General features: G+C 36.6%; 1 protein-coding gene across 1 annotated transcript in view; it reads right to left on the bottom strand.

The window, feature by feature from the left end:
• Nucleotides 1-27,055, bottom strand: part of slc7a14a (solute carrier family 7 member 14a) — a 38,554-nt gene extending 11,499 nt beyond the window's left edge. The window contains exons 1-7 of the mRNA XM_073848232.1: nucleotides 26,795-27,055; nucleotides 12,254-12,755; nucleotides 10,405-10,641; nucleotides 5,642-5,859; nucleotides 5,371-5,517; nucleotides 2,469-2,677; nucleotides 449-1,326 (exon numbers count right to left, since the gene is read on the bottom strand). Coding sequence (XP_073704333.1) covers nucleotides 449-1,326; nucleotides 2,469-2,677; nucleotides 5,371-5,517; nucleotides 5,642-5,859; nucleotides 10,405-10,641; nucleotides 12,254-12,557 — 1,993 coding nt within the window. The 5' untranslated portion in view covers nucleotides 12,558-12,755; nucleotides 26,795-27,055. The remainder of the gene's footprint in view (nucleotides 1-448; nucleotides 1,327-2,468; nucleotides 2,678-5,370; nucleotides 5,518-5,641; nucleotides 5,860-10,404; nucleotides 10,642-12,253; nucleotides 12,756-26,794) is intronic.
• Between the last annotated feature and the right edge of the window lie 376 nt (nucleotides 27,056-27,431).

Consider the following 27,431-nt stretch of genomic DNA (forward strand, 5'->3'; position numbering starts at 1 on the left):
CCATAGCAACAAGGTCAACCCGTCCTTACTGCTTTTTTAGGAGAACTCTTAGTGCTAAGATAAAATGTTTTGTGAATACGGGCCCAGAAATATTGTAAAAACAATAATATCATAAGCCATTAATCCAGTATTCAGTGTCACATGATCCTTCAGAAATCAGTCTAATATCCTGATTTGATGCTCAAGAAACATTTCTTATTATTATTAATGTTGAAGACAGTTGGGCCGCTTAATTAATTTTTTTTTTTTTTTTTTTTTGATTTGAAGGTTCAAAATTTCAACATTTCAGCTTTTCTTTTAAACATCTTTACTATCACTTTTGATGAAGCTGAATAAAAGGAATATTAATTTTAAAATCTTACTGACCCCAAACTTTGGAACAAGTTGTACACATAGTACAACACATAGTGTATATGTAAAATGTACTCAAAAAAGTACTAAAACTCACCCACAAAGCACCATACGCCAAAACGGATCCATGTGATGGTGGAGAGCTTGAGCATGAGGTAAATATTTACCAACATGGCAGAGGCCGGGACGAAGGGAACGCAGGGAGCCATGTAGGGCAGGCGTTTGGGGTTCTCCGGCTGCTGAATGATGATGAAGATCAAGAGCGTTATGACCAGCATCAGCAGCACTAGCAAAAGCACGGCCCACCACTGGCCATCAGCGATCTGACCCGACCCGAAGATGATGAGAGAGCAGAAGCAGAAGATGAGGATGAAGAGCAGAACGACGCAGCGGGTGACAATGCGACCAGTGGCCAAAGTGGGCCTGTCCATCTTGCCTGGCAGACCAAGCCGAATGCGCATGGTATAATAGCGAGGTCCGAGAAGTTTCTTCAGCTTCAGCAATAACACGCTATCTGTCTCGTCTGACTCGATGCCTGAGGACATGTCCACTGTGCCATAGTTGGGGTGACTGGCAGTGTAGGTGGACTTGTCGGGTTTGCCAATCAGCATCTCGTTGTCTCCTAGAGACGGCAAGTTTTTGGCTCCACAGGTGTTTGTTGGAGCTCCTCCATAATCATCACCCTCGCTGACAGGTGAACAGGCTTCCTTCTCACACTCAGCCAGCACTCCCTCTTTACGTTTTGCATTCTGCTCAGAGAGGAAGTTGACGAATCCGTGGATGTCTCCTTCAGGCTGGTAACGCAGCAGTAGCACACACACGGACACTAGTGTGTAGGCTAGCAGAGTGCCGATGGACATCATCTCAATCAGGTCTCTCAGACTGACAAGCAAAGCCAAGAGAGCAGAGAGGAAGCCTGACACCACACAGGCCACTGCAGGAGTCTCTGTGTATGTGCTCACATTGGCCAGGAACCTACAACATACAGATTGTACACATGAAACCTTCAATTCTCTAATCACAAAAGGGCAGTGCTACAAAAAGTAGTAAAAAGTCCATATTGAATTTAGATGTGGTCAGAAAAGTACAGTCAAAAAAGGTACAGAACTGTCACTGGACTTTTTCAAAAGATACAAATATGTACAACTTGAGTACTAATATATACAGTTAAGAAGTTTAAATTTAGTTTGAACCCTTTCCAATAATGACTGTATGATTCTGAGATCCATCTTTTCACACTGAGGACAACTGAGGGGCTCAAATGCAGCTATTACAGTAGGTTCAGACAGAAACATGATGCATTAAGAGCTGGGGGGGGGTGAAAACTTTTGGAATTTGAAGATCAGGGTATATTTTACTTATTTTGTCTTCTGGGGAACATGTAAGTATATTCTGTAGCTTCTGAAGGGCAGTGCTAAACGAGAAAAATGTGATATTCAGGCAAAATAAAAAAAAAATTGCACATCTTCATTATTTTCGAAAGTTTACACCCGTGGACCTTAATGCATCGTTTTTCCTTCTGGAGCATCAGTGAGCGTTTGAACCTTCTGTAATAGCTGCATTTGAGCCCCTCAGTTGTCCTCAGTGTGAAAAGATGGATCGTAAAATCATGCAGTCATTGTTGGAAAGGGAATACAAAAAAAATGCTAAAAAAAAAACAAAGAATTTTTGGGAGCTGAAAGAATTTTTCTGAAGAACAGCAGGCAGTTTTTTGAGAGTGTACCGACTACTCAACTGTTAACTGGTAAGCGGGATGCATTTGAGATGTTTTGATTGATGGTACTAACAACTGTACATGGCAATGCCTCTTGTCTGACCACTTCTGATCAACAGTGATGGGTGTACTGATGTTAATACCAGATGTAAACAGGATGAATCATCCAAACATTAATTTTATCAAAGAAGTCTTACAACATACCCATTATACAGGCTTTGATTTAAAATGTCAGGGTTCTAAGCAGCATTTATTTTGAGACTGCATGATGGCAGGAGCTTACTTCTCCAGCAGAGAATGATATTTAAATGGCATTTTAATAATTTTCAGCATATAATGGAGACAGACGCATTATAGAGCATCACGGATCTTTGCTTAACCCTGTGATTTCATTTTGTATTACCTGAAGAGCAAACCATCTCCTGCCATGGCGTAGATGACTCTCGGCATTGGGAAGAGAGAGCCCAACAAACTGACCGTCAATCCTGCAATGGAGCCAATGGCCACTATGTATTTGGCAGTTTGGAAGCCGTGTAGAGAAAACATCTCCATCAGAGGAGCATCTGTGTCGATTTCAGTGTAGGGGACCATCAGGGTGAGGATCACACTCACCTGTGAGAGACACCGAGAGGAAGAGAGTGTGATTCATTGACCTTACAAATTAACTTTTTTTTGGCTGCTGTGATTTTAAATGAAACATCAGATGCAAAATTTACTTTTACATGGTGCTTGCATATATATGGGTCCACCCTACAATGATAAAAAATCCATTTACTCCCCAAAAAATCTAAACAGTGTCAATTATCAAGCTGTTCTGATTTTTGGAGCAGTATGATGTTATACTGCCCAGGCCCTGCCCACGACTGCTGACAGACTGTCCACCATTTTCTCCACATATAAAAGTAAGCATAAAGAGTAGGGTTGGGTATCGTTTGAATTTTATCGATTCTGATTCCGGTTCCGATTCTGCTTATCGATTCCGATTTTTATCGATTCCTAATTCCAATATGATAAAAAAAATCCATTAAAAAGTTTTTAGTCAAACATATTTATTCTGTCTTTTGCCAATGGTTTTACCAAATAATACCACAGAAAACAAACAACTAGTCTAATATAAATTTCAAACATTAAATTGTTAAAGACAAGTAATAAAAAAGGAGCAAATCAATTAGCAATAGCATAAATAAATAAAACTGAACAAATGTCAGGTACAGAAATTGAAATCAAAAGTTTAAAAACACTGCATAGTTTGCTTTTCATTAATAAAATATTGGTTAGTCCTCATTAAATTTATAAAAGATATTCAGTCAGTTAATGATTTTCTTTTGTTCTTTGATTAACATTTATGACAGGCCACACGTTTATTAGACGGCTGTCTCTTTAACACCGAACGCAGACCTAAGAATACTGTTACACATGCGTTTTCTTTCTTATCTGTTTACGTTCACTCTAGACAAAAAAAACGCTGTGTTTATGAGGATATGCTGACGTATTTCGTTCATACAGGTCAATAAATGTGAAAGAGAAGTCAGTTCCGGGCCGGAACAACCTTTTCTGCAGTGGAAATGCACGGAACTGTTTCGAGAACGGACACAGGTCGAGAGTGCGCATCAGGACCGCTGTTCTCCGTGCTCGCGTTTCAGATATGTGCGCTGCACGCAAACAATGCGCAAGTTCTTTTCTTTCCTCCACTTAAATCGTTTGAAAATCACATTAAAATGCGAACGCGGGAATCGTTAAGCGGAATCGAAATGCGCGTGTCTTATCGAATACCCGGTTAATGGAAATTTGGAACCGGTTCTAAAATGGAACCGGTTCTCGATACACAACCCTAATAAAGAGTCTTCATTATAGTAGCTCATTATAGTAGCTCATTATCATTTAAAGAGCCATGCACTGAAACAGATCGCTGTGAACAGAGCTGTTTTTGACAATGTAAAATGGGTGTTGTTTTATAAAACCACTGAGAAATTTTAGTCAAAGTATGTAGCATTTCATAAAGACTTGGAACTTGTGGAAAATGGGCATCGGATGTACCCTTCAAGAGATATGACCCATTTAATAAATCTCAGAAAAATGCTATCTTTATCTGTAACACATACACATCCACAAACAAACATACACACATACAGACAGAGAAATGAAATGCCTGGGCTAAAATTAGCCTCTACGACAACAAAACAAGTTCTGGAAAGGTGAACGCTGCTAATTAACAAGTTTGCTCCTCATCAGACAGTCCTGTAGGTGTGAAAATGAACAGCCATTTTAGTAAAGGCAATTTTTTGCGGCTAAACCCAAATCAGACGTGAGAAAAATTGGAGAGAGATAAAAGAATAAAAAGATTCATTACAAGAAAACAGAAAAAAATAGAAATGAAATATATAGAATATATTGTTCGGAGATGCAGAGGTCTGTTGGTGATTTAACACCATTGCGTTACTATGACAACCTCCTACAGACAGACAGCATTGCACGGTGATAACGCCGGAGAGCTTTAATAAATTCAGACATGCTGCATGAAGAGAATAATCAATGACTGTCCGTGAACACAAAGAAAAGGAACAAAGAAAAGTTGTGCCACAGGCTTGCATCATTTATATTCTTATTCAGAAAAGTTTAAAGGGATGGTTCACCCAAAAATCTAAATTCTGTCATTAATTACTCACTCTCATGTCATTCTAAACCCGCAAGATCTTCATTCATCTTCAGAACACAAATTAAGATATTTTGGATGAGCTTTCTGGCCCTGCATAGACAGTTAAAATAGTGCAAGTAATATCAGTGGTTCAACCATAAACTGACATGGAAGAGAAGAAATTGTTGAATAAATGTGTTATTTTTACTTCCTTTGAGCACAAACAGTATTCTCGTAGCTTGATAACATTAAGGTTGAACCACTGATGTCACATGGACTATTTCAACAATGTCCTTACTACCTTTCTGGGCCTTGAACATGGTAGTTGCTGTTTATGGAGGGTCAGAAAGCTCTTGGATTTCATCAAAAATATCTTAATTTGTGTTTTGAAGATGAACAAAAGTCTTACTGGTTCAAAACGGCATGAGGGTGAGTAATTAATGATAGAATTTATTTTTTCATTTCCCTTTAAGTATCAACAGACTGTGAATGACATAACCTAATCTGAACTTTATCACCCGACTCAAGTCACAATTCTCATCAATAGTTTAAACTGGAAAATTTAAAACGATAGCAGCTGTGACAAAATCCCAGAATTTCAATGTGGTCTCATACTTTGTATATGGAGAAAATGACTCAATAATAGTGATGGTTAAGGCTATATACTCACAGAGACATAGGCAGTGAGGCAGGTGACCAGAGAGGCAGTGATAGCATAGGGGATGGATGTGTTGGGACTCTTGGCTTCCTCTCCGGTGGTGGCTATGATGTCAAACCCAATAAAAGCGTAGAAGCAAGTGGCTGCTCCCTGCATGACCTGTAGGGCAGAGAGGTCTATTATAGTTACAAGACAATGCAATTTCCTCCTTAGTGTTTATGCTGAGAGGCACTAACTGCACTAAGGGATTGAACTTCAATAATTGATCTGAAATGTACTTTACCCCAGACCAGCCATAAGGCAGGAATCGTCCCTCATCCCAGTTGCTGCCACTGACGAAGAACAGGCCTGCGATCATTATGAACACCCACACCACCAGATTGATGACGTTCAGCACGTTGTTAAACCCAACAGAGTTCTTCACGCCTAGAGCAACTATAACTGTGACCAGGATGACTATGACCAGGGCCAGGATGTCCGGATATGCCTGCTCTCCTTTACCTGAGAGGTGATGAAAGTGGAATTTACAGTACATTACATGGTTAAGCCAGCTTTGATGCTGGCGTTATAAAATGTTGTCTGAAAGTTAAAACAAACTTAAAAAGCAATTTTCAAATTTTAAGGTTATTTAGGCCTCGTGTTTTTTGGAATGTTTTATAACCTATACAGTGGATAAACTGGCAGATTGATAAATAGATATAAAGATAGATAGAATGATAGATGGAACAATAGAATGAACGATAGAAGGATAGAAGGATAGAAGGATAGATAGATAGATAGATATATAGATAGATAGATAGATAGATAGATAGATAGATAGATAGATAGATAGATAGATAGATAGATAGATAGATAGATAGATAGATAGATAGATAGATAGATAGATAGATAGATAGATAGATAGATAGATAGATAGATAGAACGATCAATAGAACGCTAGAATGCGATCAAAAATAGAACAACAGAACAGAACTGATGGACTGATGGAATGAACAACAGAATGATTGATAGAACAACAGAAGAGGAATTTACACTTGATTAAAAAATAAAGCATTCAAAAACAGTAAGGACTTCAGCGAGGACTCTTCATGTCAGAACAGCACTACACACTACTGATGAACAGAAAGACAGATAAACAGATAGATAGACAGATGTCTCTCAGATGACAGAAGTGAGTTTAGACAGCTGTTTTCACAACTTGACAACAGACACTCCTCATCTGACCCCTCAACGCCGTCATGAATAAACCATGCATTTCTAAAAATACTCAGCATACTAACAAGGCCTTAAAGTCCATGTTGCAAGTTAAAAAAAATTTTGAGATAAACATATATTCGTGTATGAAAATACAATACAAACCGTTAATGCAGGATTTGAAAATATTTTACAAGACATAAGGGCACAAATTTAGAAGACAAAGTGACGATTTCCTTGACCGCTCTCAAAAACAGCTTTTTTTCCACACCGCGTCATATGACGTCACGACAGGTAGTCGTTCGCCTAGCTCTGTTGCTATTCAGTAGGAGCAGTCATGAGTTAGTGCGTTTTCAGTCGTTATTTTTAATTTCAATTTATCATCGTCATGGTAAATTATTGTATTTATGGAGGGTGTGCAAACTCCAGCCTGTCAGGACATCATGTCCACTGGTTTACTTACAATAAAAAGAATGGCGCTGTCTTCCGGATCTGGGTGCGTTTGTGCGGGCGAAGAGACGAGCCTATAGTAATGCATCTGCTTCGAAAAACGCGTTCACTTTACACCGGATGATTATCATCCCGGCGATATGATACAGTTCAATATGGGATGCCGAAGCAAGAACCAAGTGAGGCTCAAAACTAGTGCAGTTCCTTCAGTGCACACAGCACCTTCATCGGCTCCGCGGTCAGCCTGGTTCGTCTGAAGCCGTCAGAGATGCAGCTCGACGAAAACCTGAACTGTGCACCGTAAGTCTTGTTTTTTCTTCTCATAACTTCGCAAAACGACCAAATCCGTGAACATATTTATTTAAATAATGAGATGCAACGAGATGTGTATAAGTCGTGGTAAAGCACTGTACCTAGCTTGTAGGCATTAGCAATGTAAGTTTAAGAACCATGTAAAAATGGTACCATATGAGAAGGCATTACTGGTCAGTTATCCTCCGTTTGTTAATATTATAATCATCAAGTCTACAGCTTAGTCACATTGTTTGCACAGCTAATTTGTGATTTTTTTTGTCATGTGTGTTTTTAGGGTTTTGGGAGACATTGCAAGACATGAGGCTGTGTGAAGATCTGAAGCAGTGGAGGCCAGCTGTTATTAACCACCTCTAAAATAACACATTAGTGTGATACCCACACTGAAAATATTTTTCTTTCAGTTGTATATGTTTGGTACATCTACATATATATATATATATATATATATATATATATATATATATATATATATATATATATATATATTAACAGTTGCAATGTGTTTTAAGTTGGGTATTAACAGTACTATGAAATAATATTTACGATTTATTGCTGTATAAATTAAACTGAATTGAATGAGCCATAAATGCAGATCTGCTTGATATGTGTTGTTAACCTCATAAAAACATTTATACATTAAGACAATTTGTGATTGTGATTATTTTTTTATTGTGTCACCAAAATGGGGCCATTCAAAACCTTTATAAAGTAATCCTTCCTCTGTAACCTGTTTAATAGCTGACACAACACATGCAGGTAAGGGCTTCCTGATGAATACCAGCAGACAACTTGACTGTATGCTGTCAATATTAATTGTCTTATACCAATGGCATTAAAAAGTTTTACTTTATAGGTATTTGTGACCTAAATATAGTCAACCTGTAATTGAGATTACATTTTACTGTTTATTTGTACGTACAAGTATTTTGATCAGAGTAAATTATCTCTACCATAAACTTACTCATGCCCCTGCCTGAAATGCATATAAGCTATCTATTTTGATTTCAGACAGCAAGCCTCAAAGTGCAGAGTCAGAGACAGCACATCAAGTTTGGGGGCATTTCCCATAGAAGCATATAATAAAACAAAAAGGTGTTTATCTCTCGCGTGCGCGGTAATAAGAACCCGCTATATCACGTAACGTTGGATATTAACGAGTATGACACGCTTGATCAACGATTATTCGTTTGTGTTACAGGTAAGTAGAATCAATACTTCTAGATGACCAATGCTATGATTTTGCCCGATTAGATATCGTCAGCTAACACTGATCTCTCTCAGAAACCTGCCCTGTTCTCCTCACATTACAACTTAATTTGTCTCTGACCGCTGTTCTGTTTAATCCTGGCATGTCCCTGCTCTCTTGGCCACATAACCGGCTCATATTTGTGTCTGTGGTTCGTCATACGAGTGTAAATAAACATTTTAAATGTTCTCCGCGTCCGAACAGTCATTGCGATCCATTGTTTTCCTATGGTTTACATTGACCGCTCTACCGGCCGTGACGTCACTACCGCTTTCGCCAGTTTTTTAGATGCGGAAGTAAAATTCTCTCTCAAAAACGACTCCAGAAGCCTAAATAGCGTATTTTGAATTATATTTTCAAGAAAAACTGGTTCCTACACTATTTATCTACACGTTCATTCACAGTGATCTTCAAATTGAAAGATGGACTTTAAGCGGAAATCACTGTGAACCATAACGTGGCTGCTACATGTGTCCAGAGAGACACCCAGATGGAGGGATATTAGATTCTCAGAAGAAAGGGATCGCCAAAAGAAAAAGAAGAGACATTACAACTGCTGCTGGCAGACTAAGACTGTGTATTTTGGCACAATTTGCCATATTTTGTCAGACAAAATAGTCTATATGTAATATCTGTATGCAAACCAAACATGCCATGCAGGAAGCAAATACTGTCCTTTCTAGAGTAGCCAAAATCAATATTAATTTCTCCATCTGCAGTCTGAGGATCTACAGTAGATGGTATGGTGTGTCTTTTTGAGAACTTGTGGAAGGTCAAAAGTTTTTAAGGCCAATGACCCTAAAATATGATAATCCCTTTGTATTATATGTGTAATATTAAAATATGTTTAAACAGTATTATTAATGTGCTTTAAAAATATTTATCTCCTATTTTAATAGCAAATGCCCAACCTAAAAAAAGTGCTTATTTTTCCTCTTCCGAAATGCAAGTGGAGCAGCAGTTTCACCGTGCAACTGTTAGGAAGGTTGCTCTGTTTTTTTTTAAACAAGCTTTCCTCACATTGTCATTGTCCCCAGACTATTGACCGCCAAAGTTAAATGAACCTTTTCTTTTCTGCAGCACTATTAACTCCAATTTACTGGTAAATTAGCTTTACTGTAACTTGTGTTGTAAAATTGCTGTCTGTGTGTATGTGCCAAGGTTATTAGTGTGTCAAATACTTTCTTTAAAAGCTGCATCACTCAGTGACATGAACTAGTGACTCAATCGTTTAACTGAATTGGAAAATAGGCTGGATTGAATAATAACAGGCTGTCAATTATATTCTTGTGAAATAAAAATTTTCTTTTGCAGTATTAAAAGAATAGTTAACCCAAAAATTAAAACGTACTTACCCTCAGGCCATCTGAGATGTAGATTTCATCAGAGCAGAAAATTTATTAGAGATTTTTTAGATATGGAGAATTTTAGCTGTAGATGTAGATCTTCTGCAGTGAATGGGTGCCATCATAGTTCAAACAGATAAAGACACCACACTAATCCACAAATAATCCTAACAAACCATTGCTTCCTGGCTAAAATATGAGTCCTCTATCCATAATAACATATGGCCAAATGGATTACTTGTTGATTATTGTGATGTTTTTATCAGCTGTTTGGATTCTCATTCTGACGGCACCCATTCACTGCAGAGGATTCATTGGTAAGCAAGTGATGTAATGCAAAATTTCTCCAAATCCATTCCAATAAAGAAACTCATCTACATCTTGGATGGTCTGAGGGTGAATACATTTGCAACAAATTTTATTTTATTCTATTAAAGATTACTCTGGGTCTCAGACTTCTAAAAACACATTTATAACAATGTTAATGTGACTCACCCAAGCCATTGAGCGTTCCTATGTGGTTGATCATGAAGCTGCTGATGCTGTGATTGGCCAGCGAGTCGAACATACTGCTGAGCGCACTGGCTCCTGCGGCTGTACCAATCAGATACTCCAAAATCAGATTCCAGCCAATAAAAAAAGCCACAAATTCTCCCACTGTCACATAACTGTAAGTATAGGCCGATCCTGTGGTTTTAGGCACACGCACACCAAATTCAGCATAGCACACCCCTATGGAGAGATAGCAATGATTACTGTAACACCTGTACTCCTTAAGGTTATCATTATAAGCATGCAAGTCTCTAACTGATTGCTGAGATTAAATCATTGATTTTTTTTTTTTTTGCAGGAGTGTCACATCAATTCTCAAATGTCAAACTCATAGAATCCCAGTGGGCCAGATAACAGGAGGGAAATCCCTCTTTATGGCCTGAATCCCTGTGGAAAATATAAGGATTATCTGTTTCTGCATTCATTCCAATATGTACACTCTGACATCTGTGCTATAAAGCAGTACATATCCCTTCAAGCTGATGTAATGCGATGCATTCTGTAGTAAAACATGTAAAATATATGACAGCACTTTAATTTATTCACTTGAGAAATGGCTGAATGGTGAAAAGTGGCAGTTGGAAGAAACCAGAATGGAAAAAAATGCAAAATAGCTGTTTGGGTATTAATTAACATTATCTAATGAACGTCATCAGAAAAAATAAATATATATATATACATTTTTATTACATTTTAGTTAAAGATTATGAAGACAAAGGTCATTGCAATTTTAAATAGTTGTTTTCTATTTTAATATACTTTAAAATATAATTTATTTCTGCGATGCAAAGCTGAAAATTTCAGCATCATTACTTTTATTCTTCATTACTATATAGTCTTCAGTGTCACATGATTCTTCAAGTTCATTCTAATATACTGAATTTATTATCAATGTTGGAAACAGTTGTCCTGCTTAATATTTCTTTTGGAACCTGTGATACTTTTTCAGTATTATTTGATGAATATAACGTTAAAAAGAGCAGCATTTATTTAAAAATGTTTTTTTTTTTTTGTAACAATATAGACTACCATTCAAAGTTCGGGGTCAATCAATTCTTTTTTCTTTCTTTCTTTAAAAGAAATTAATACTTTTAGTCAGCAAGGATGTATTAAGTTGATAAAACTTTCTATTTCGAACAAATGCTGTTCTTCCTGAAAGAATCCTGAAAAAGTATTACATTATTAAAAAAAATGTTTAATTAAGCAGCACAAATGTTTCCAACATTGATATCAAAATGAAGACTGGAGTAATGATGCTGAAAATAAATATTACTTGGCCTGTTTTGCTAATATTTTCCAAGGGTGCCAATATTAATGGAGGACGCTGTAAATCTAATGGCTACATGGAATGATAAAGACAAATGCTATCTAACCTCTGTTTCTGTTTCCACGAGTGGAAAGGTCAGCTGCATACAGGAAAAAATATCCCTTTCATTTTTCCCTCCCTTTTTTGGAATCCACAGGGAAAACCAAATGGATTTTCTCTCCAACTCCAACTATTTTGGGTGCAGCATGCTGTGCACAGCTTCAACCTGTAAACCTAATGAGCCAGTTCAGCGTGTGTCATCGCTACACGTCAGGAGGCATAAACTTCTACATGTGTTCACTCAGCTAAAGCCTGACTCAGGATCAGTGAATAAAAAATGATGCTATTCACAGTACAATAACACTACCTAGGCTTCACCCGCGCTTCACTGGGGGCAGGTTTACAGGAAGATGACAGACCGCTTTTCTCTGTGTTTTTCTCTTTTGTGTCTGACTGACTGGAACAGGAAGTGGGGGCTGCACTCACCTGACAGGATGGAGGCCACAGCAGCAATGATGAAAGATACAATGACCCCGGGACCTGCCATTTCCTTAGCCACTAGTCCAGATACCACATACATGCCAGTGCCTACACAACTTCCCACTCCCAGAGACACAAGGTCCACAGTTGAAAGAACGCGGGCGAGTTTAGTGCCGTGAGCCCCAGTGCCTCCTGTGCTCTCCAGCATGGACTCCACCGGCTTCGTCCGCAGGATGCGGGACTGGAAGGTAAACCAGGTGGCCCCCCATTGAATCCGCCGCGGGTCAAGTTTGGCAAAGAGCCCGCTCATCTTGGAGCCTGGTTATAGATCAAACGGCTTCAAGAAATGAGGATGATACTCTGAGGAGGATGGAGGCTCTGAAGAAGCTTTGGGATTTGGTCTTGTACTATTGGGGGTATCCCACAGAAAGCAGCTGAGATGTTCACTGGCCTTCAGAGGAACATCATTACCACATGTTTCCACATGACCAGTGAGGGTGAAGCAACGCTGTGAACAGAATAAGATGACAATAGTGTGATCAATCATTATTCATGACAGTCATGCTTACCTATGCATTTATTTTACTGTATATACAGTATACAGTTGAGGTCAAAAGTTTACACCCCCCTTTCAGAATCTGCAAAATAAGAGGGATCATATAAAAAGCATGTGATTGTTGTTCATGAGTCCCTTGTTTGTCCAGAAAAATCCTTCAGGTCCCACAAATTCTTTGGTTTTCCAGCATTTTTGTGTATTTGAACCCTTTCCAACAATGACTGTATGATTTTGAGATCCATCTTTTCACATTAAGGACAACTGAGGGACTCATATGCAACTATTGCAGAAGGTGTAAACATTCACTGATGCTCCAGAAGGAAAAAATGTGTTAAGAGCTGGGGGTGAAAACTTTTTGAATTTGAAGATCAGGGTAAATCTAATTTATTTTGTCTTCTGTAGCTTCTGAAGGGCAGTACTAAATGAAAAAAAAAAATGATATTTTGGCAAAATAAGAAAAATGTACACATCTCAATTCTGTTCAAAAATTTTCACCCCCGACTCTTAATGCATTGTTTTTCCTTCTGGAGCATCAGTGAGCGTTCAAACCTTCTGCAATAGTTGCATATGAGTCCCTCAGTTGTCCTCAGTGTGAAAAAATAGATCTTGAAATCATACAGTCATTGTTGGAAAGGGTTCAAATACACAAAAAAGTTGAAAACCAAAGAATTTGTTGGACCTGAAGGACTTTTCAGAAGAACAGTGGCTAATTTAACTGTTCTGGACAAACAAGGGACTCATGAACAACTATCACTGAAAAACACACACACACACACACACACACACACACACACACACACACACACATGTTGGGTTTACATGTTTTATGGGGACATTCCATAGGCGTAATGGTTTTTATACTGTACAAACCGTACTTTCTATCGCCCTACACCTACCCTACACATAAACCTAGCCCTCACAGGAGATTGTGCATACTTTTACTTCATCAAAAAAGCTCATTGTGCATGATTTATAAGCCTGTTTCCTCATGGGGACCTGAGAAAGGTCCCCACAAGGTCAAAATCTACTGGTATTCCTATCCTTGTGGGGACATTTGGTCCCCACAACGTGATGAATACCAGGTACACACACACACACACACACACACACACACACACACACACACACACACACACACACACACACACACACAGCTGTGGATAATTCAGGTAACAACAGTATTAAGAATCAAGAGTATGTAAACTTTTGAACGTGGTCATTTTTATAAATTCAGCTATTATTTTTCTCTTGTGGACTATATGTAAACATCTTTAATGTGAAGTATCATATTCTGGTCAGTACTAAATAAACAATAACATGCATTTTGTATGATCCCTCTTATTTTGGTCAAATAATTAACATTTAGCAGATTCTGAAAGGGGGATGTAAACTTTTGACCTCAAGTGTATTCTGCTAAAAGCCAAAAAAATAAAGCAAAATAATTTAATGGGGACTTTAATGAAGAATCCAGAAAAAATCCCAGTAACATTAAAAATAACATTTTAGTAAAAAACAAAACAAAAAAAAAACAATTAAATGTAAACTGACTGTAAAATTTTTAAGTACATTAATAATACAAATAAATTCATGCTTAATAATAAAACATATGAATATATATATATATTATATATCATATCTATATCTATTATAAAATAATAAAATTACTATACTATTTTATAATAATATAGATATATATTTTTTTTTCCCAGTGAAATATTGTGCTACATTTTACATTTCTTATATGCAAAAGTCATATATTAAAACTATCTACAAAATTATGCTTTTTTCACCTGCTAATTTCTATAATATATTCTGTGACTTTTTGTTTCCAATGAAACCATTCATACTCATTCTGTGAATTCTCACAAAAAGATGCATTTTTACTTTTCGAAGCAAATCAAAGACTGTTGACTACTAAAACATTTGCTGTAGTAAAAGCCTCTTCATGCTAGCCTAAAGGAAATGTGCTGCTGTATTCACCAGATTTACATTTACCCGCCTGATTAAATACTAATGCAAGAGACAAGATACCCTTTTTATCCATCACTGATCTTTGTGGAAGAAAGACCCATTAGCTTAGTCAAAAAAAAAAAAAAAAAAAAAAGGAATGAATGCTTTCTACATTGTAAAACATGTAAACATAATATTTTGCTGCCATTGCGGGTCACAAAACAACAGATAAGAACTCAGTCATGGCCTGGAAAAATAAGACTTCCTCAGAGAAATCATCAAATAATTCATCTATATGCTAATAATATGTCTCATTCGATTCAAGACAACTCTAAGACTTAGAAAAATTAGCATATTACCATCAGATTTTTACACAGCCAGACTATTTCTGTCATCTGTTTCCATCATTCAAATAACAGAGCTTCTTTATGAATGCACTTTCATGAGTGTCTTGTTATAGAGATGTTTCATTAGTTATTCATTTCCAGTCCACCCTGACAAATCATTTCTGAATGATTATTAAATAAATATGAAAAATAAGCTACAGTAGGTAGTACTAAAAGCAATGGCTTTTTGTAAGAGTTTGTTGATTTGATATCTTGAGGGCCTCTTGATAGGAAAGAGCTGAAGATAGCATCAAGACCCATGTTGAACATCAATAAAATGTGCTGATGAGCCCTGGTGTGCAGCCAAATAGGAACAGACGAAGAACAAAACCCAGCCTGTTCATTCCTGCTCTCATCGGCTTCATTTCCTATGTGACATTCTTTCTCCTCTGATCTTTTCTCCCTCAAACCTCTTTCATTCTACCAACACAATTTCACACGTCATTTTATAGTCCTTTCCTCCCCTCTTTCACCACTAGCCCAGTTCCTTCCCTTTTAACTCATCAATCCTGTCACTGTGACGGATTTCAATGGTTTCTCCTAGCTGTAATCATACTCGCTCTCCTTCATCCCATGTCTAACTGTCTGGAGAATGACAGTAACAGATCGCAGTGAGGCCTGTCCATCACAGTGACTAAAACACATGGCTGCTGACCAAGATAATGATTCGTCTAGGTTTACAACAAGCCACATGGACTGGCACTGTCTGCTGCTCGATATCTTATAAATTATTTAAATGTATGATAATTTGTACTGCGGTTTCTAGAAAAACAATAAACTAAGGTAATGTCCTTTCTGTTGGTCTGCAAACATGAAAGTAAAGGTTATTTAAAGATAACATGCCATTTCACAGCAGTGTGCACTACTATAAAGATAAAATCCAACCTCACATAAAGCATATGTGACCCTGTCACAGTCACATTACACTGATGTTGTTTGTCTTTTTAGGCTGCTAGAAGAGTATATATTCAAACCTTGCCACTGACCTTATGACACACACATATAAACAGTGGCCTGAGGTGCAACACAGAGCTTTGGTATAATTCAAAATGACAAGATGAAGCCATAAAGAACCTACTTACACAGCTCTGCCTATATTTAATACTTTCCACATGTAGTTTATGTAATGGACACACAACGTTTAAAGGGATAGTTCTCCCAAAAAAAAAAAAAAAAAAAAAAGATTACTCACCCTCACCTTATTCCACACCTGTAAGACCTTTGTTCATCTTCAGAATCAGAAATTAAGATATTTTTGATGAAATCAAAAAGACAGACAGTAATGCTATTGCTGTCTATTGAGGGTCAGAAAGCTCTTGAATTTCATCAAAAATAATTTGTGTTCCGAAGATGAACAAAGGTCTTACAGGTTTGCAACAACATGTGGGTGAGAAAATAATAACTGAATTTTTATTTTTGGGTGAACTAACCCTTTTAGAACATTATATGAGCTTCTAACATTCTCCCTAATACTTTCATGTTATTTAGATGGTACTTACTTAATGTGTTTACATTTTGTCCACCTAAAATGAGTTATATGCTTGGGAGTAACAACAATATGTATAGTGTTTTCCATATGTGCCTGGGCACTACCGTGAACCTGTGATGGTTGACATAGTGATAACCATAGCAACATTTTGACGTATTGCAGCTGTGAACATAATATGTAAACATAAAGGAACATATGGATGCCACTTTAACCCATTTGGTGTTAGCCATTGTTGACCAAACTGTTAGTGACAGGACTCATATTTATTAGAATCAGGGTGGTTTTCATCTTTAAAATGTATGTGTATGCAAATACATTTGTATGTTATAGGTTATATACACACATACACTACTTTATTTGATAAAAAACAGTAAAAACAGTAATACTGTTGAATATGATTACAATTTAAAATAACAGTTTTCTACTTTAATAGATTTTAAAATTACATTTACTTCTGTGATAGTAAAGCTGAATTTTCAGCATCATTATTCCAGTTTTCAGTGGCACACGATCCTTTAGAAATCATTTTAATATGCTTGATGCTCATGAAACATGAGAAAATAAGCTTTCAATTGATGTATAATGTGTTAGGATAGAACAATATTTGAACGAGATACAACTATTTGAAAATCTGGAATCTGAGGAGCAAAAAAAATCTAAATAAAGAGAAAATCGCCTTTACAGTTCCTAGCAATGCATATTACTGATCAAAAATTACATTTTGATATATTTACAGCAGGAAATTTACAAAATATCTTCATGGAACATGATCTTTACTCAATATCCTAATGATTTTTGGCATAAAAATCGATAATTTTGACCCATACAATGTATTTTTGGCTATATGCAAATATACCCGTGCTACTTAAGACTGGTTTTGTGGTTCAGGCTCACATATGCATGTGAAACAAGTATATTAATTTAGTACCGAGCCAGAAAAAGCAAACCAAACATGTGGAGCCCCAGGTGGATGTCAAGTTCGCCTAAATCAGTCACGGCTATCATTTAGGAATCAGGATAACAGGGTAATTGCAGTGTGATCGGTAAGGGAGGAGGTGATGGAAAGTGTTTGACCATCTGCAGGCAATGTGAGAAGAATTGATTTCCATTGTGAGATCATTGTGTGGGAAAAGAGAGGGGGCGTTTCTACAGCTATTGTCAAGGAGGTCTGATTGATTGAACTGTTGCCAATGTGCATCTGAACAGCACTATTCAATACAAACCAGATATTGCTCATCTGAGAAATAAAAAAACACCATAGATCAAGCTGTACAACTCAACATATAATAAACGTTTCCTCTTTTTTGTTCAATTTCTAGGTACTGTTGATTCATCTGAGAGTATTTACAGCTAGATCTTATTTAAAACACATACGCCATCACTATTTCCAAAATAAAACTTTGAGACCTAGTCTATTCACATCCTGATTAAAAATTCAAGACATTTTTTATTTAGCTCTAACACACTGTCACATGGTCCAGTTATAACAAAAACAACATATGGTCTGTCATATGGTTAAACATATTTTATATCCACCTTTTTCTTACTGTAAGAGTGGGAGCAGCCATTTGTACATTTTATGGGTCTCATCCACATCCAGCTATTTTTAGCTGTACAAAACAGCTCATTTTGCTGCTTGATATTGCAAATGGGTGTGCCTTGCTATATTATTTTAATGTATTATCTTAATTATGAGCACACTGGTTTATAACGCAAACAGTTTTATCATTTACTGCCCGTTGTTATTCTTCTCGTTATTTCCCTATAGGAGCTAATGAACCGGAGGTCTCACCCAATTCCAAGTTAAAGAAAAAGTGGATAAACCTGCTTTCTTCGCTAATACTTACATTCCATTTAGACAGACTTTCATGATATCTATAAAATCTTTAATTCAATCAACATAACACCAACAACCTTCAAACTTTAAAACTTGTTATACGTCTTCAGAACATCCTGCCAAGTTTTCCCCCCTTTAGTTTAATTTTAAATCACTGCTGTGACACAAAGCGACAGTGAGAGCTGAACCCACAGTTCCAGATGAGAACCTTCCATTCACACTACATAATTCTGCACTTTAATTACTCCCGCTAATAACAGGGTGAATTTACAAGTCAATCAAAGTCTTCTCGCCTGCATCATTTCACCTCGTGTGACACTGCTGCTCTGTGCATTCAGAATGAGAAATAAAGATCTTCCACTTTAATTCTACAGCTTTATACTTTAACCTGACAGTGCAAGATACAGCCAAACACAGCAGAGCTACAGTTGCAGCAGATGGTGTGTAGAAGAACTGCACTGATCAAATTATGTAGAGGGATTCAGACTGTATTTTTAATTGCACAGCTCTGTCAATGTACACCTTGGCAGAGCGACGGAGAAACTGTTAAACAGGCTGTCCTCGAGACAGAGTTTATTTATTGTTTTGAAATACCAGGATTAGGATACCAGTCCTTGTTTGGAATTACAGACATATCTTAAATGTAACTGAACTATGCATACACCGTGTTGGTGCTCAAGAAACATTTCTTATTAAATGGGGGCTTCACTTCCACAATAAAGATTTCCTCATCTAAAATGTTTGTCTTTCTTTCTTCAGTCAAAAAAACAATAATTTTGAGGTAAACATTCCAGGATTTTTCTCCATATAATGAACTGGCTAGGCCACTCCAGGATCTTAATCAAAGTCAAAGACAAAAGTCAAAGTCAACTTTATTGTCAATTCTGCTATATGTACCGGACATACAGAGAGTTGAAATTGCGTTACTCTCAGACCCTAGGTGCATACACGTAACATTAAATACAAAAGGTAGGAATATAAAATTACAAATAAATACAATTATACATATAATAGATAAAAAACAAAAACAATATACAAGTAAGGGCACATGGCACAGTGCAAACAGGACAGAGTAGTGCAAATGCAAAAAGAATAAAGTGCAAAAGGAGCTTATAAGTTTAATAAAGTGACAGTTATAGCAGACAAGTCTTTAGAGGTAGTCTGAGTGTAGTAAGAGGTAGTTAGCATTACGCTTCTTCTTGAGCCAGTCCTTTGTTGCCTTGGCCATGTTTTTTGGGCCATGACCGATTTTTAATGTCCTGGCTGGCTTCAATGCCCAGGCCTTGACGGTACAAGGCCCTGTCCATGTCCCTTTGATGTGGTGCAGTTGTCCTGTCCCCTTAGCAGAAAAACACCCCCAAAGCATAATGTTTCCACCTCCATGTTTGACGGTGAGGATGGTGTTCTTGGGTCATAGGCAGCATTCCTCCTCCTCCAAACACGGCGAGTTGAGTTGATGCCAAAGTGCTCGATTTCTCCTCTAAATCATTCATATGTTCATTGGCAAACTTCAGACAGGCCTGTACATGTGCTTTCTTAAGCAAGGGGACCTTACAGGTGCTGCAGGATTTCAGTCCTTCACGGTGTAGTGTGTTATCAATTGTTTTCTTGGTGGCTATGGTCCAGCTGTCTTGAGATCATTGACAAGATCCTCTAGTGTAGTTCCGGGCTGATTCCTCACCGTTCTCATGATCATTTAAACTCCACGAGGTGAGATCTTACATGGAGCCCCAGACCGAGGGAGATTGACGGTTATTTGTGTTTCTTCCATTTGCGAATAATCGCACCAACTGTTGTCACCTTCTCATCAAGCTGCTTGGTGATGGTCTTGTAGTCCATTCCAGCCTTACGTAGGTCTACAATCTTGTCCCTGACATTCTTGGACAGCTCTTTGGTCTCAGCTCTTTCAGAATCTGATTGATTGCTTCTGTGGACAGGTGTCTTTTATACAGGTAACAAACTGAGATTAGGAACACTCACTTTAGGAGAGTTCTCCTAATCTCAGCTCAAGACCTGTATAAAAGACACCTGGGAGCCAGAAATCTTGCCGACTCATAGGGGATCAAATACTTATTTCACACATTAAAATGCAAATTCATTTGAAACTTTTTTTAAATGCATTTTTCGGATTTCTTTGTTGTTGTTCTGAATCTCGCTGTTAAAATAAACTTGCTATTAAAATTATAGACTGATCATTTCTTTGTCAGTGGGCAAACGTACAAAATCCAGTCAAACCACAAAACCAGTCATAAGGGTCTAAACTGAGATTTGCACATCATATAATAAATAGGCTTTCCATTGAGGTATGGTTTGTTGTCATAGGACAATATTTGGCCGATATACAACTATTTGAGTGTGCAAAAAAAAAAAATCTAAATATAGAAAAACGCCTTTAAAGTTGTCCAAATGAAATTTTTAGCAATGCATATACTAATCAAAAATTAAGTTTTGATATATTTATGGTAGAAAATTTACAAAAGATCTTAATGGAGCATGATCATTACGTATCATCCTAATGATTTTTGGCATAAAAGAAAAATTGATAATTTTCAACCATACAATGTTTTCACTGCAAAAAATGCTTTTCTAGCTTAGATTTTTTTGTCTTGTTTCCAATTCTGAATAATCTCAAAACTCTGAATACAAGACAACAATATTTACTCATCTAGAAAATCCTTCTTGATTTAAATTTTTTTTAGATATTTTGGCTGGAAACAGGACAAAAAATGTAAGCTAGAAAAGCATTTTATTTTCAGTGTTGTTGGCTATTGCTACAAATATACTTGTGCTACTTACACCTGGTTCTATCAGGGTCACATATATTGCATCCTTGTTATAAAAAAAGTATAAATTTGCATTTAACAAAAATCCTACTGGCCTCACAGTGAGCATAAAAAATCCTGAGCATCTACATAAATGAGAAAGAAAGAAAGAAAGAAAGAAAGAAAGAAAGAAAAAAGAAAGAAAGAAAGAAAGAAAGAAAGAAAGAAAGAAAGAAAGAAAACAGTAAAAAAAAAAAAACTAACCCAATTATGTAAAGTAACACTTTCTTGAATTCCTTTCTTTTTGCCATGAATAAACATCTAATGCAAATAAGCTGAAAAGCCTTAAAGCATTATCTAAAAATTCACCTCACACCTCAGCCAAAAACCAAATGTGTGCAAACAGAAGACCTGTTTAAATGCAGGATCTTCAAACTTTGATCAAACTTGTCTTCACCCACACAGTCAGATCTTTCCTCAGGGCAGTATAGTGCAACTCCTCCCTTCTTCTTGCCATCCCTGCTCTTCTCTCTCCACTCCCCTCCTCCTCCTCCTCCTCGAGGCCGCTGCACTGTTACATAAACTGGCTGCTGAGTGGAGTGAATCTGCCTGGCACGAACACTAACACCATTTCAGGCCATCAGATTTATTGCTCCCTCTCTCTCTGTACAACTCACATCTCTAAGTATCAGGGCACAGACAGAGCCAAACTCAACCAAATATTTGACTACAACACTCTAATATCTCTGTTTTTGCCGCATGATGTTGCTAACTGTTTGACATAGTGACAATATGGTTCTGAAGAAAGTCATCCAAGATATGGATGAGTTTGTTTCTTCATCAGAACAGATTAGGAGAAATTTAGCATTGCATCAGTTGGTCATGAAGTGAAAAGCTGCATGTTTGTAAGAAACAAATCCATCATAAATAAAGCAATTTCAATTGCACTGCAGTGCATAGGACTTAAATTAAGATGTTTTAACTTTAAACCTTCGCTTCTGGACAAAATGTGAGTCCAAATCCATAACACTTCAGTGAAAAAGTCCATCCTCTGGTGTCCTTTCACATCAAAATCTACCAACATATTTGTTTAGAACTTTGTTTTTTGCTTGTAAAGGGAGCTTGATCTGTGCATATTTCTCTACTGATTCAGATTCAGACAATACAACTTTTTCACTGGAGAAAGCAACAGAGGGGTTGTATTTTAGCCAGAAGCAACAGTTTAAAAATAAAAACACCTTGATGATAGATTTATTTCTTACAAACACATCTTCATAAGACTCATTCTGATGGCACCCATTCACTGCAGAAGATCCATTAGTCAGCAAGGGAGTAATGCTAAATTTCTTCAAATCTGTTCCGAGTTCATTCATAGTTCATTTTTGGTTTAACAATTTCTTTAACTGATCAGAGGTTGTTTTTTTAACATCAATCACTGCTATAGGACAATGTGTGATGTCTATAATAACAAAATCAATCAAATGAAAACTAATTACCAATATACTTTCATACAATACAAAATCGGTCCTTAACTGTTGTCAGACACTTTACACTAAATACTCCACTTTAAAGATTACATTTTGGTCTTTTTAATGAAATTATGGGTATTTGTTTTTGTATAGTGTCTCCACAGCTGTCCGCACTGCATTATGTCTCATGCTCACTATCATTAGCCATGCAGTGCTGCAGGTGGTCCTAATTGACGGAAAGCCTTTAATTGTATTACAGCGTGTGCGCAAATAGTACGAGTGACATCACAATGGTGGCCAAAGCTTAATGGGAGCATGCACTAGTGTGGCTTATTTAGGAAAAAGCAAGTCATACCCATGAGTCAGAGTTGAAAAAGCAAATTGCAAATGTGTGGCTTTTCAGGAGCCAAAACACAAAAACTCATTCGCAAATGGAACGACAAATAGCTCTTAGTTAATTAACCCTCTGGGGACTGAGGGTGTTTTTGGGAACTGAAGAAGTTTTGACATGCCCTGACATTTGTGCTTTTTTCAGTATCTTAAAAACATATGAATGGCCCAAATCTGATTATATTGTAATCAGCACAATTTGGGCTACAATAATATGTAAGCAACATGAATGTACATGTTTGTGTTTTTGAGAAAACAACGTTTATGCGTGCTTAGTGAAAAACAAAATTTTTGAAGTCACTGAAATAAAGTCATGAAACACATACAGAATATTTGTTAACAAGACTTTGAGAACAGGATGTGTTAGGCTAGAGTTTTTTCTATCAAATGATGTGAAAATCATCTCGTTCACTTGTTTACACAAAACAGTATATTGATTTAAATTTTTGAAGACACTTTTTGTTTAGAATGGCTGTATTCGAGAAGGCGTGAATGATCATGAATAATGCTGTGATTCACACCTGAGAAGACAAAGACCTGCATAATGAGCCGCATAATTAGTTATTCAGTCAGATGACTGAGAGGAACAAAGGAATGAATGAAGGAGGAATATAAGGACAAAATATGTTTGTAGCTTATTTTGAATAGATTTATTTATCAAGAAAAATAACTTGAGATTCACTTGTGAACTTCTTTAACATCTGAAGATGGTACAGTGCTCTCAGGAAAACAGTTTGAGGAGACTCAAGTAAATGTCAGCAGGATTCATGTGTTGAGCAGGTTTCCAATCACTAAAAACAACAAAACAAAACATATTTGAGCATGTTAATTTCAGCAGCATCATACTATTTATTTATATATATATTATGATTTTGTAGTCATAGACCCACGCATTTTGTACAAACGTAAAAAGGACATTTTATATCTGAGAAACTAATAAAAATTGTTTATTGTGTTAAACATCCATTCGAGAACACAGTATTAATACATATTGTCAAAACATACACTAAGTGTAAACCCTCATATTACATCCTACTGTTGTAAGATACATTAATAACTAAATAAATAATTATGATCTTATAGTCAAACATAAGCATGCTTTGTGTGTATTATAGAATACAAAGAAACTAGGCTATATTATAACTGTTAAGCTTAAATGTGAACACTATAACCTTTATATTGCATCATTCTTTATTGAACAGACTATTAAAAACATACTGGCATCGTGAGTCATTTAGATGCAGTGAAATGACACGTACTTTATAATGTTTCACTTGCTGTAGTCAGGAATTATAGTTGGCAAAAAGTCTTAACTGGTAAAATGTTTGCACATTCTGTCACAGTAATAACTAACAAGTAGGCTAATAAGAGAGAAAAAAACTTACTCATGTCTTCTGAAGTACGTTTTATTCCTGACAGAGTCTTCTTCCAGAAATGACTAACGAAGTTTCTCCTTTGTTTACCGTGATGTGGGCATCTACTTTTGGCGCGGCGCCCTCACGTGGACGATTTGAATATGAATAGCGAACAGCTCGTGGGCGTGATCTAATTATAAAATAATGAAGCAGACCGGAGAGACTGGACATCGTGTTGGTTTCATATTGATTATTTTATCACAGGATATTTGTTTTCGGTAAAACTTACTTCGTTTAAAAGTATACATATCAAGCTTTGTCTAGACATATTGCTCATGTCTCTGTGTTGTGTATTGGCTGAGTTATAGTATATTTTACTGACGCGTTTCTGAATGAAGATCACGGAGGTCAACGCGGCAGACAGCACACCCTTTTTGTTTTCTTTATTTTGCAAAATCACAATGTTTTTTGATTTTGTGAGTATATACAAATAAAAGTAGACCCTTTACAGATTCGATTGATGTACTGCTTTTATCTGTGCAATCAGAAATGACAAAGTAATTAAAGTTCCTTTTGGGAAACTGCCTCAAAACGCCCCAGGGCGTTTTTCGTCCCCAGGGGGTTAAGAGCGGAATCTTTATTGTCCACTCATTTGGAAATTATGCCAAAATGTTCATAAGTAATAATAAACTCAACTGCAAGTTGACGTATTATATACTGAATAGTGATAAATTACATTACAACCAAAAATGTATTAAAAAGGACAATACATGTATTTTCGCTGTAAACAAAGAAGTAGCTTTTAGAATACCTTATTATAAGCTGCTTGTACTTTTACAATAGGTAAGTTACATTTTATGTAATAAAAAAGATACCTAGAAGTCTATAACATTTGATTATCTGGTAACACTTTACAATAAGGTGTCATTTGTTAACTAGTTAATGTATTAACTAACATGAATGAACAATGAACAATACATTTATTACACTATTTCTTAATGTTAGTTAATAAAAATAGTCAATCATTGTTTGTTCATGTTAGTCCACAGTGCTTTAACTAATGTTAACAAACAAAACTTGTGATTTTAATGCATTAGTAAATGCTGAAATTAACAATAAGAAAAAATAAATTCTGTAGATGTATTGTTCATTATTCCTTATTGTAAAGTATTACTGATTCTTTAATCATTTTTAATAATCTTTAATTAAAATAAGAAATTATTCTTATTATTTCTGTAATCATTTAAGCATGTTACTGTTTAAAGTTATATTTTTTATGCTCATTACAGTTTATTATATTAGTACTTGTAGATGCTAAAATCAACATTCTCTTCTGCCTTGTGCACAAGAATAAATATGATCCAGTATAATACAGTGCATAAAAAATACAGTGGGGTGCAATGTAATAAAAAACATGCGCACACAGCGCAAGTCAATAAATCAGAATAAACAAGCTCAATAAAAAACAATCAATAAGACCAACAAATACATAAAGATTGATCATTCAATAAACCAGCAGAGACCTAATAATTTCCAATTCTATTTAACAGTTTAAAGACCATTCACAAAGAAAAATAACCAATGATCAAACCACTTCTAAGGAGGTGACAAAAATCTACCAGAATAGAAAAAGATTAATCCCTTTCGACAAAGAAAGGTGAAAGTCTCCATACCAACTATTCTTTTGTTAGTAGTAGTCTAATATTATACTAAAAACAACTTAATGTTGTATAAAAAACCAGAACGTGTGTGTTTCAGCACCATGGTCAGCGCCGCTGTATTTTACACGCCCGATTATAAACAAAGCAGCATCCATGAGTAACTGCCATCATGTCATTGGAGATTAACCTCGTTTCACTGCCTAGAGCTCCGCTACAGACACATTCACAGGCGGTGTAATCAAAAGAAACCATTGCTTATCTAAAAACCCCAGTCCTATTAATAATGTAGATACGCTTTTCGCCTTTCTATTGCATATAAAGCATGTTATTGAAATGTAGACATTCACTTGATAGCGATCTCGCAACGCCCCTCCCGTGAAACACAACCAGCTGATACTAAAACAAAATGTTTCTTTTTTTGGCCTTAATTTCTTTTTTAAACATACTGATTAAGTGCTTGGTTTAAAAACAATAATAATAAAGTTAACTGCGATAACATATCGTTGTTATCCCAAGAGACTTTGCTTTAAAAGATTAATTGAATCGTCACTAAACCAAAAATATTTTCTGTCACTGATTCTTTGTGTCTGCAAACTGTAATTAGTTCATACGTGATTCTGATTTGGCTTGAAATAGTCTAATGAGGTCTAAGGTACATCCTGACCTACTGTCCGGGTTCGGTCAACACTTACCTTCCAGGCTGCCGCTGTCCAGCTGTGCCGATGCTGATGTGGGGTGCTGCGGCTCACAGCAGCGCGATACGGTGGCGTAGTCCAAAGGCAGGTGGATCCCAAGCAGGAGGCATTTCCGTTTGCGTATCATATAATTCTCATCATAAACATTAGCGATGATTTGTTCTAACTCAACGCAGCACCGAAGGCGAAAAAATCATCATTGTAGGGATTAAGGTCGTCGTAGGGAGGGATACTTGACTGATGCTGCAAAAAAGGGACGTACGCTCGTGTAGTAACGTAGGGGTTAAATTATTCAGACGCTGCCTCCACGTGATAAGCGAGCAAATTCATTATTTATTATCGGCGGCTACGTCAATGACGTTATGATATCATTGCGTGAGAACATCGAGCCCCTTTTGCGACAGGCCAAATTAATGATCCGTCATCATTCCGCCTTCAAAAGCATCATGGGAAGGAAACAGGAAGCACGCTCTCTGCATCAAATGAAAGGATGCAAAATCCGGGAGATGAAAAGCGACGTAGTTGTTGTATGAGTGCTTGTCAGATCTAGCATGAACAATGCTTTTGTTTCTGTTATTGCCTGGAGGAAAGTTTGGCTGATTCCGAATAAATACTTAATTACTAATAACATTAG

This window comes from Garra rufa, chromosome 10, assembly GCF_049309525.1.
Source record: "Garra rufa chromosome 10, GarRuf1.0, whole genome shotgun sequence".
Classification (NCBI taxonomy): Eukaryota; Metazoa; Chordata; class Actinopteri; order Cypriniformes; family Cyprinidae; genus Garra; species Garra rufa.